The sequence below is a fragment of the Dipodomys ordii genome, unplaced genomic scaffold, assembly GCF_000151885.1.
Source record: "Dipodomys ordii isolate 6190 unplaced genomic scaffold, Dord_2.0 Scaffold146, whole genome shotgun sequence".
NCBI classification, from domain to species: domain Eukaryota; kingdom Metazoa; phylum Chordata; class Mammalia; order Rodentia; family Heteromyidae; genus Dipodomys; species Dipodomys ordii.
In genome coordinates this window covers 2,094,414-2,106,744 of record NW_012267362.1, presented here as the reverse complement: position 1 = coordinate 2,106,744, position 12,331 = coordinate 2,094,414, and the positions used below count along the sequence as shown (strand labels likewise).

Sequence of the window (12,331 nt, the reverse complement as noted above, 5' to 3'; positions counted from 1 at the left end):
AACTCTGGGCCTGGGCACTGTCCCTCAGCTCTTCAGCTCAAGGCTAGTGCTCTACCACTTGAGCCACAGTGCTGGTTCCGGCTTTTTTCTTTTTGCTTATGTGGTGCTGAGGAATCAAACCCAGGGCCTCAGGCATGCAAGGCAAGAGCTCTACCACTGAGCTACCTTTCCAGCCCCTCAAGGTATTTTTGTTGTTTTTCATCATGGGGCCTGAACTCAGGGCGCCTGGGCACTGTCCCTGAGCATTTTTACTCAAGGTTAGTGCTCAACCACCTTGAGCCACTTCCAGTTTCCTGGTGATTAACTGGAGGAAGTCAGAGTCTCATGGGCTTTCCTGCCCAAGCTGGCTTTGAACTATAATCTCAGATCTCAGCCTCCCGAATAGCTAGGATTACAGATGAGCCACCAACACCTGGCTAATTTCAAAGTTTGTTGGTTTTGTTTTTTAATTGTATTTTGTTTTTGTCTTTTCTTTTTTGGTACTGAGGATCGAAGCTGGGACATTGCATTTGCTAGGTAAGTGCTTTGCTACTGAGCTACATCCCAGCCCTAATCCCAAAGATTTTAACCAGCAAAATTAACCAGTAAAAATGAGAGATGGGAGACATGGATCATATGGTAGAGAGCTAGCCATGAGCAATCAAGTCAAGCAAGAGTATAAGACACTGAGTTCAAGCCCTGAAACTTGCAAAAACAAAAGTGTGTGGGTGTGGTTTACTGATATATATATATACACTTTATTTATATATTTATATATACTTTATTTATATATATATACTTTATATATACATACTATATTTATATATATTTATATATATATATATATTATATATATATATACTTTATATATACATACTATATTTATATATATTTATATATATATATATATTATATATATATATACTTTATATATGGGACTTGAATTCAGGACCTGGGCACTGTCCTTGAGCTTATTTTTGTTCAAGGCTAACACTCTACCACTTGAGCCACAGCACCACTTCCAGCTTTTTCTGTTTATGTGGTAGTGAGGAATCAAACCCAGGGCCTTCAGACATGCTAGGCAAGCACTCTACTACTAAGCCATATTCCCAGTCCTGGTTTACTAATTTTTAAACATATATATATATATATATATATATATATATAATATACTAATTTTAAGCATATACATACACATTATAGATATATTTCTTCTATAATTTAAAACAGTACAGTTAATGTTGTTTTGGAAGAATCATTTTAACATCGAATCCAAATGGTTTTGTTTTTCAGTTTTTCAGTGTTTTTTTTTTTAATCTTGTCGGTTGTTGGTCTTGAACTTTGGGCCTAGGTGCTGCCTCTGAGCTCTTCAGCTCAAGGCAAGCACTCTACCACTTGAGCCACAGTGCCACTCCAGTTTTCTGGGGGTTTATTGAAGATAAGAGTCTCACAGACTTTCCTGCCTGGGCTGGCTTTGAACCCAGATCCTCAGATCTCAGCCTCCTGAGTAGCTAGGATTACAAGCGTGAGCCACTGACACCCAACTTTTAAGTTTTTAAAAAAACTGTTATTATAAAGGTGATGTACAGAGGGGTCACAGATACATAAGTCGGGTAACATTTCTTTTTGGACAATTTCACCCCTTCCCTTGCACTTCTCAGTTATTTATTTGTTTGTTTGTTTATTTAGTATGTAGTTCAGATTTCAGCCTCCTGATTAGCTAGGATTACAGGCATAAGTCACCAACACCTAGCTGCTTCTTTATTTTTTGAAATACTAGGTTGCCAGGATGTCCCAAACTTTAATTCCTAGCCTCAACTTATCTTCTTGTATCAGCCTCTAAATAACTGGGTTATAAGCATTGATCACCAGACAGCAGCTAACTATGTAGGTTTATGCACTCACTACTGAAATTAACAGCTGCTTCTGGAGGGGCATGGGCTCCAGTGGTAGAGTACCTGATTAATAAGCATGAGTACCTGAGTTCAAAAAGTGGGAGGAGGGAGGGAAGTTAACAGCTGCCAAAATAGTTCTTACATGTGCCAGGTACTGTTTTAAGCAACTTATATTGATTTAACTCATTTAGTCTTCAAAGCAACCTTGGGAAATAAACAGGCAAAAAAGAAATCCAGTAACTTCCCCACAGCCCTCAGACACCCTAAATGACAGCTGTATCTACCTGAGTAAATGTAACCTGAGGATAGGGATGGGAGGAAGAAAGTGGGGGGAAATGAAGGAAAGGGTGACACTGATCAAGTTGCATTGTACTCAGAAAATTCCTTCTATTTTAAAAAGTGACTAGAAGACCAACCTGTTAAGGAACTGTTCAGTAAGATTCTGCTGCTGGTCAGAACCATCTTCCTGATTCACACCTCCTTCCAGCAACATCTGCTGGTATATCTGCCGCTGCTGCTCCTTCTGTTCTAAGTGTTGCTGATAGCGTAATCTTTGCCTGTAATATTCTTGAAACTGCTCAGTGGAATCTCGAAGCTAAAAATATTAGAAACACAACATATTTGAAAAAACTATTACTGAATATATGACAGTAACTTCTACAAATGCTGAATAAAAGATGACAGCTAGATATGTTTAACAGCTACAAAACAATAAGAATACCATTCTCTTTGAAAACTAACACAGTACCTATGAGACATAATATTCAGAGAAATCAGCTAATTTGCTTGAGACCACTAAATAAATATACTAGCCAAAATGAATGGTTGGCCAACCCCAAATAAAAAATGCAAATTAATGACTCTCATGGGGACACAGAGAACATGTATGTAGATAAAGACGAAGCTGTCATCACTTGAATATAGTACTTACTGAGAGACTGTATTAATATCTGATAAACAAAGGCCAGTGAATCATGCCTGAAATCCTCAGAGATGGAGACTAGGGAAATTGGCGGTACCAGGCCAACCCTGGGCAAAAAGTTCATGAGAGCCCCCATCTCAACCAATAGTCGGGTGCAGTGATGTGAACCCATCACCTAGCTACACAGGGGGCTAAGAGGGAGATGTTCACAGTTCAAAACCAGCATGGGAAGAAAGTTCGTGAGGTACTCCCCCAACCACATCTCAGCAAAAGTCTAATATCATGGTGTACACCTATCATCTCACCTATAGGGGGAAGTACAAATAGGAGGATTGTGGTCCTGGCTGGCTCAGGCAAGACTTTATCTCAAAAATAACCATGGCAAAAACAACGGGAGGCATGGGCTCAAGCAGTAGAGTACCTGACTAACAAGCATGAAACCCTGAGTTTAAACCTTACATACTTAGGGGCTGGGAAAGTGGCTCAGTGGTAGAATGCTTGCCTTGAATGCATGAGGCCCTGGGTTTGATTCCTCAGCACCACATAAGCAGAAAAAGCCAGAAATAGCACTGTGGCACAAGTGGTAGAGCACTAGCCTTGAACTGAAAAGCTGAGGTACAATGCCCAGGCCCAGAGTTCAGGCAGACCTCACAACCAACAAAATAATAATAATAAAAAAAGTAAACTTTATATGCTTAAAAAAAGCTATTTAATGAGTAATGTTAACCTTGCAAAGAATACTTAATTTAAGCATGTAAATGGTCTGATAGCTTTCTATAGAGAGAAACATAAAATTTCCCTCAATAAAGTTTCAAATGGTCTTTCATAAGGAGTAAGATGGGTGTTAAATTGAGTAGTCTCAACGTTTTCTCTTAGCCCTTGTAAAAGAAATATATAACACTCAGGACTGAGATTTATAGCTAATTCCATTATTGGCACAGAAACACTCTCCTGTCATACCCAAATCTGGTCTCGCTGCACAGGTTGTGTGCACTGGGCTAATCCTGGAACAAACTGACCACCATCTCTAAAATTAACCACCACTAACAATAAGCTTAGCCAAGAGTTTTCCACGGTTATCTAAGGTCCTTTCTCTTTTCTGGAAAATAGAAAATTTCCTTCTCTATTTCATAACTTACAGTAATAACTCTAAAAAATTGTCCATACTTCAAATGTTAACTAAGGAAAAAAATAACATAAAATGTATCATTTTATCCATTCTGAGTATACAATTCAGTGGCATTAGTTACACTCACAATATTGTGCAATCATCACCACTATATCCAAAACCTTTTCATCATTCCATACAGAAATTACAACTAACAATGTACTATGTGATTTTTTTTGTTTCTTTTGTATGTTCTTCTCCATGATATAACTCCTGTTCCACTGCCCTGCATCTTGTATATACATTTTTCTAATTTGGGGAGAGAAAGAGAAATTACAAAATGCTGATACAAGGATACAGGTTGATCCACTGTATTATGAGATATACAAGACACTATGTTGAAAACAAACTTTACAACTTGGGGGGAGGAGGAAAGGGAGGGAGGAGTTAGGGAGGTGGGGAGGGAAGGGCTGGTAGGGGGAAAACAAAGGAGGGAGTAACAATACTCGATAGGAAATGTACGCATTACCTTACTCATGTAACTGTAACCCCTCTGTACAGTATCTTTAAAATAAAAATATATTAAAATACAATAAAAAAGAAATTTAACTATTCAGCAATAACTCCTATTTTCTTTTCCTTTTGGCCCCAGGTAATCTCTATTCTATTTCTGCATCTATGAATTAACCTATTCTACATATTTCATATAGGTGGAAACCATATATTTGTTCTTTTTAATCTGATTAGTTCATAGAGTCTGAGGTTTTCAGGGTTCATCCACTTTGGGTTTTTTCCTTGGATTTGTTTGTTCAGTTTTATGCCAGTATTGGGGCTTGTACTCAGGGCCAGAGAGCTGACCCTTAGCTTTTTCTCTCAAGGCTGGCAATCTATCACTTGAGCCACAGTTTGACTTCTGGTTATCTGGTTGCTCACTGGAGATAAGAATTTCATGTACTTTCCTTCTGGACTGGCTTTGAACCATGATCCTAAGATCTCAGTCTCTTGAGTAACTAAGATTACAGGTATGAACCATTGGTGCTGGCTGGGTTCATCTACTTCATAGCATGTGTTAGAACATCATTACTTGTTATGGCTAAACAATATTCCATTGTGTATATATGCCACATTTTGTTTTTCCACTCTACCAGTAGACAAATAGATTATTTTCATCTTTGGCCATCATGAGCAGTGCTGTTATAAGTATGGTATGGAAATGCTTATCTCTGATCTTACTGTTTTGGGCTTATACCTATGGATGAAAACAAATGGTCATATAATAATTTTATGTTTAGAGTTTTATTGTGTAGTACTGTGGTTTGAACTTTGGACCTCACATCTGCCAGACAGGTCCTCTTACCATTGAGCCACATCTGCAGTCCTATGTTTAGCTCTTAAAGAACCAATCAACCCTTTTCTACTTTTTTGTTTGTGGGTTTTTTTTTGTTTTTGTTTTGTGTGTGTGTGTGTGTGAGGTGCTGGGGATGGACCTAGGACCTTGAAAAGGCTAGCTACATTTTCCCTAACCCCTTCTAAAAAGTCTTTACAGTAACTGCACTGAACATTTTATATTCCAACCAGCAATTGTATAAGGATTCAAACTGCTTTATTTTTCTAAATTTGGTATTAATTGGAGATAAGTCTCACATACTTTCTGCCGAAGCTGGCTTCAAAGCATAATCTTCAAATCTCAGCCTCCAAGTTGGTAGGGCTACAGTCGTGAGCCACAGATAGAGTTCTTTTGCCCATTTTTAATTTGGATTGTCATTTTGTTGCTGAGTGGTAAGAGTTTTTATATAATTCTAGATTTTAAAGTTTATCAGATTTGGGCTGGGAAGTTGGCTCAGTGGTACAGTGCTTGCCTTGCATGCCTGAGGCCCTGGGTTCGATTCCTCAGCACCACATAAGCAGAAAAAGCCTTGTTCAAAAGATAAAGCGCTTTGGGCTGAGAAGGTGGCTCAGTGGTAGAGGGATTGCCTTGCTTGCCTGAGGCCCTGAGTTCGATTCCTCAGTACCACATAAACAAAAAGATAAAAGCCGGAAGTGGTGCTGTGGCTCAAGTGGTAGAGCGCTAGGCTTGAGCTGAAGAGCTGAGGGACAGTGCCCAGGCCCAGAGTTCAGGCCCCACGACCGGAACCCCCCCAAAAAAAAAGTTTATCAGATTTAATTTATAAATATTTTGTTCCATTCTGTAAATTGCCTTTTTCACTTCCTTAATAACATTTTTTTGATCTACAAAAGCTTTTAATTTTGATAAAGTAAAATTTATTTTTACTTTTTTTGCTTATACTTTTGGTGTCCCATTTATGAATACATAATAAAAGCAGACTTTATGGCTTAGCCTTATAGACTAGTGACCCATTCTGAGTTAATTTTTGTATATGGTATGAGGTAGATATCCAGCTTTATTCTTTTCATATGGAAATCTAGTTGCTGCAGGTAAAGAGACTATTTTTAAAGAAACTATTGTTTCTCTCCTGATTGGATTGGCATCCTTGCAAAAATCAACTGACTCTCACAAGACAATATGGTGGAAATTATCTGTACAACTTGAAGAGGTTGGAGGGTAGAAGAATAGTGGGAGAAAAAATGAGGGAGGGGATAACAAGTCCAACAAGAAATGTAATGTAACTCTATATATATCATCTTGACAATAAAATTTAAATTTAAAAAATCAACTGACTATATGAAATAACTTCTACATGCTCTATTTTATTCCATTGTTTATGTATCTACCACACTTTCAGTACTTTGTAACAAATTTAAAAATCATAAAATAAGTCTTACAAATTTGTTCCTTTTCAAAACTTTTTGGCTATTTGGGGTATCTTGCAATTCCTTATGAACTTGAGCTTTAGATTTATTACTGTAAAAGAGACTGTAGATTGTGTGTGTGTGTGTGTGAGATACTGGGATCTGAACTAGGGCCCCTACACTGAGTGGGCTATACAGCTTCAGTTGCAGTCAGCCTGCATTTCTCACACAGCTGAGAAGACAGGCACACACCAGTACAGCAGGCTTTTCATTAATTGAGTGACAATCTCATTAACTTTTTGTCTAGGATAACATCAACCCATAATCCTCCAGATCGCTGCCTGCCCAGTAGCCAAAATTAAGCAGGCATGATTACACAAAAAGACTCTGGAAGTTTTATAGGGAATACATTGTATCTGTAGATTATCCTAGGTAGTAATCACAATTTAACAAAGTTAACATTTCCTATTCATGAACACAGGACTTATTTCCTTTAAAGCCTCTAACATTTCTCTCAGCAATGTTCTGTAGTTTGCAGTGTAAATGTCTTTATTTTTGTTAGTAGTGGGGCCTGAAATCTGGGCCTGGGCACTTGTCCCTCAGCTCTTCAGCACAAGGCTAGCCCTCTATCTTTTTTTTTTTTTTTTTGGGTCCAGTCGTGGGGCCTGAACTCTGGGCCTGGGCACTGTCCCTCTGCTCTTCAGCTCAAGGCTAGCGCTCTATCTTTTTTTTTTTTGGGTCCGGTCGTGGGGCCTGAACTCGGCCTGGGTACTGTCCCTCTGCTCTTCAGCTCAAGGCTAGTGCTCTACCATTTGAGCCACAGCACCACTTCCGGCTTTTTTCTTTTTGCTTATGTAGTACTGAGGAATCGAACTCAGGGCCCCAGGCAAGCAAGGCAAGCCCTCTACCACTGAGCCACCTTCTCAGCCCAAGCGCTCTATCTTTTGAACAAGGCTTTTTCTGCTTATGTGGTGCTGAGGAATCGAACCCAGGACCTCATGCATGCAAGGCAAGCACTCTACCACTGAGCCGCCTTCCCAGCCCTTATTCTGTTAATTTTTTGCTCAGCAAAACCTTATTAACCTTATGAGTTCTCGTAATTTTTTCATGAGATCTTTAGGATTTTTCCTGAATAAGATCACATCATCTGCAAAATGATAATTTTATCTCTTCTGGTTTGAATATCCTTTTATTTCTTTTCCTTGATTAACTGCTCTCATCAGAACTTCCAGTAAATGCTCAAGAGCATTTGTAGAAACTGGCATTGTGGTCTTTATTCTTTCTTTTTTTTGGGGGGGGGGTCCAGTCGTGGGGCCTGAACTCTGGGCCTGGGCACTGTCCCTCAGCTCTTCAGCTCAAGGCTAGCGCTCTATCACTTGAGGCACAGCGCCACTTCCGGCTTTTTTCTCTTTGCTTATGTGATGCTGGGGAATCGAACCCAGGGCCTCAGGCATGCAAGGCAAGTGCTCTACCACTGAGCCACCTTCCCAGCCCTGTGGTCTTTATTCTTGATGTCAGGGAAAAAACTTCTAGTCACCACTTAACTATGTTAGCTGTGGGTATTTCATAAATGCCCTTTACCATATTAAGGTTCCCTTTTATTCCTGGATTTCTGATATTTCTTTTATCATCAGAGGGTATTAAATTTCATCAACTTTACCAACTGAGGTGATCATATGGGTTTTTCTCCCTCATTGTATTATTCTGATATATTACACTAATTTATCTTCTGTTGACTATTCCTTGAATCCTAAAATAAATCCCACCTAACCACAGTGTATAATCTTAATATACTATTGGATTTGCTGGTAATTTGTTGAGGAGATTTTTTTGCCTTTATATTCATAATGGCTACTAGCCCATAGTTTTCTTTTAATAGCTTCCTTCATCTGACCAGTAACAGGATGATGTTGCCCTCATAGAATTAGTTAAGAAGTATTCTTGCTCTTCTCTTTCTTTTTTTGTGCTGGTCCTGGTTACTGTCCCTGAGCTTTTCTACTGAATGCTAGTGCTCTACCACTTGAGCCACAGCTTCACTTCCAGCTTTTTGGTGGCTAACTGGAAATAAGAGTCTCACAGACTTTCCTGGCTAGGCTGGCTTCAAACCATGACCTCAGATCTCTGCCTCCTGAATAGCTAAGATTACAGGCATGAGCCATTGGTGACCAGCTGCCTCTTTTCTTTTTTGGGAAGAGTGTGAAAAGAATTATTTTTACAGCCAAGAGCCCTGTGTGTGCTAGGCATGCTACATCTCCAGCCCAACCCTTAAAAGACTTACAAAACAATATGCATGGTATATTACCGATTCTTTGGGGAGAAGAAATGAGCCAATAATGAAGTCTAGATGTTCTCTTCCTACTCCCAAATTACAGAAAATTATTTAAAGATTCTATACAGGCAAATGCTATTATTTTTTTGCCAAGAGAAAGGATTCTAAAAGACAAAGGATAGTAGTAAATATTACCTCATTTTTTTCTTGCTTCAGTGTTCCTGGATTCTGTGTTCCATTTGCAGGCTCTTTTTCAGAAACTGAACTCTGGCTCAAGATTTCACTGCTAATAGGCCGCTGTGCCTCAACAGGTGTATCACTTTATCCAGAAAGGTGCCAAAAAGCAAGGAGGATGAAGGAAAATATATTTTAGTCAGAGAACTTTCAAGTATAAAAAAGTGAATGTTTATCCTAAGTGCTCACCAGGTGAACAGATTTTTTTTAGCCCAGATATATGTGTGTACCTGTGTGTGTATGTGTTTAAAAAAAAGGTCACATTAAATTTGGGGATTTTGACAGTGTACACCCACACACACACATATTTATACACAGGGAATGACAGGAATGTAAAACAGATCCTGTTGGGGTTGTGTCTACTAATGGGAGGGGAGAGGGTGAATAGAGAGGGTGAAAGAGGACAGATATGGCGAATATACTTTATGTACATGTTTTACACTGGAAGAATCAAGCTTACTGAGATTCATTTGGGAAGGAGGGAGAGGAATAAGAGAAAATGACAGAGGAGACTATAAAACTCTTCTGTTTAACTAATTGATGCTAACAACAACAACTAAAAGAGGGTTTTGACAGTAGTTATCAACCTACTTTCTATTCTCTAAACCTGCAGCTCACAGCTGCTGGTGCATTCCTCCACCAGAACAAGCTGGCTGCAAAAGGGACTGTCAGCCAGAGCTGTTGGTCTCTAGGAGGTTATTTCAGAACCAAACTGGAGGTAAGAATAGTTTATAGAGAGCAAGGAAAAGGGTGACATTGTCCAAAAAGAAATGTACTCTTTACCTGACTTATGTAACTATAATCCCTCTTTACATCACCTTTATACTAACAATAAAAAATGTTTACACAAAAGAAAAAATGAAGAATAGTTTATAACCTGCTGGGTTTTAAACCTAGATGATTCTAATGTTTCCCCATACTTTTACTTTCCTTTCTTCCCTCAACTACAAAAATAGTTTTTAAAAATAGAAAGTGATTTATAGAAAGGAGTTCTTTTCATTTTTTGTTTTTCTGTTTCTGGGGCTTGACTTCAGGGCCTAGACTCCTGGAGCTTTTTGCTCAAGGCTAGTGGATCTACCACTTTAGAGCCAAACTTCATTTTTGAGCTTTTTGGTGGTAACTGGAGATACAAATCTCAGTTCCTCCTGCCTGGGCCAGCCTTGAACCTCAATCCTCAGATCTCAGCCTTCTGAATCGCTAGGATTAGAACTGTGAGCCAGTAGCACCCAGCAAGGTTTATAAAGTTTTAAATTTTATTAAAAATATTTTATATTCTACATAAAAATAAAACATGCCAGGCACCAATGGCTCATGCCTATAATCCTAGCTACTCAGGAGCCTGAGATCTGAGGATCGCAGTTCAAAGCAAAGTCCATGAGACTCTTATCTCCAATAAACCGCCAGAAAACTAGAAGTGGTCCTGTAGTTCAAGTGGTAGAGCACTTACGTTGGGCTGAAATGCTCAGGGACAGCGCCCAGGCCCAGAGTTCAAGCCCCACAATTGACAAAACAAAACAAATCTCTGTCCAACATTTACATTGTATTAGGTGTTTTCTTTTGTTGGTACTGGTATTTGAACCATGTATGAGTTTCTCAAAGACATTCCAGATTATTCCTAATATTCTTCTAACATACTAACAACTTCTACTTTTACAGCTACTCTAGTCAAAATTTTTAATAACTAATTTTCCCTGAAGACAATGAATACCAGACACTTATACATTTTATCTAATGGTTTAGAGACCCTGGGAACAATTACAAAACTAAATGATCTCTTCCTTTAAGAAATTTGAAAATGAACCCCAAGATAGGGACACAAGTAGTTTTTCTTTCTTGATATTGTTTTTAACACATTTATAATGTACTATGTGATTTTTTTTGTTTCTTTGGTATGCTCTTCCCCCAAGGTATAACCCCCATTTTCACTGTATTTGATTACGGTGCTCTCTATCTTGTATATACATTTTTCTAATTTGGGGAGGGGAAGGGAAATAACAAAAAGCTGAAATAAGGATACAGGTTGACCCATTGTAACAATAAGACACTATGTTGAAACGAACTTTACAACTGGGGGGTGGGGGTTGGGGAGAGAAAGGATGGTAGGGGAAAAACTAAGGAGGAGGTAACAATGCTCAATAGGAAACGTACTCATTACCTTACTCATGTAACTGTATATCTCTATATGGTATTTTTACAATAAAAAAAAGAAATTTGATTATGGTGGGGTGCAGATGGCTCACGTCTGTAATCCTAGCTAGTCATGAAGCTGAAATCTGAGGATCGTGGTTCAAAGCCAGCCTGGGCAGGAAAGTCCATAAGACTCTTCCAATTAACAGTACCTAGGCCTGAGTTCAAGTCCCATGATCCCCAAAATCCTTTTGATTATGAGGTATCCTTGTAACGGCCTCTGTAGGAAGGAGTACATAAGACATATCAAAATTCAGGTCTAGGGTTCAGGAAACAGCTGGACAGGCATCTTCAAAAAAGCTACGTTCTGCTGGATACTAGTGGCTCACATCTCTAATCCTAGCAACTGAGGAGGCTAAGATCTGAGGACTGCAGTTTGAAGCCAGCCTGAAACTATTTATCGCCAATTAATTATCAAAAAAGCCCAAAGTATAGCTGTAGCTCACATGGTAGAGTGCTAGCCTTGAGCAAAAAAGCTCAGAGACAGCACATAGGCTCTGAATTCAAGCCCCAGGACTCTACAACAAAACAAAAACAAAAAACAAAAAACCTACTATATTCCTGAGTACCTGTAAAATGCATACCACATACACATCCAGAAACTCTCAGAAGAGGTTTTTACTATCATACTGTGATGTAAATTCCTAATGGCCATAAGAGCCATGCCTCCAGCCCTCTAGTTTTTGTTTTTGTTTTTTTCAATGTTTGGCAGTACTGAAGTATAGTGCCTCATGCTTGCTATACAAATTCCCTACCACTTGAGTCATGCCCTTGTTTGCTTCAGCTATTTGGTGGATAGGATCTTAAGTTTTTGCTTGAGTGATCTCAAACTCACAATTCTCCTGCTTCCACTTTCCAAGTAGCTGGAATTACAGATATGTACCATGGTGATCAGCTTACAAAACCTCCATTTTATGATCAAAAATAAGAATTTCTAAGTATTATTAACTCAAGAATTCTTTTTTTTTTTTTTTTGGGTCCGGTCG

The 12,331-nt window shown here is 38.8% G+C and overlaps 1 protein-coding gene across 1 annotated transcript in view; it reads right to left on the bottom strand.

The window, feature by feature from the left end:
• Wdr47 (WD repeat domain 47) overlaps window positions 1–12,331 on the bottom strand; it is a 75,718-nt gene that overhangs the window by 41,115 nt on the left and 22,272 nt on the right. Inside the window, exons 4-5 of the mRNA XM_013031845.1 lie at window positions 9,120–9,221; window positions 2,287–2,469 (exon numbers count right to left, since the gene is read on the bottom strand). Coding sequence (XP_012887299.1) covers window positions 2,287–2,469; window positions 9,120–9,221 — 285 coding nt within the window. The remainder of the gene's footprint in view (window positions 1–2,286; window positions 2,470–9,119; window positions 9,222–12,331) is intronic.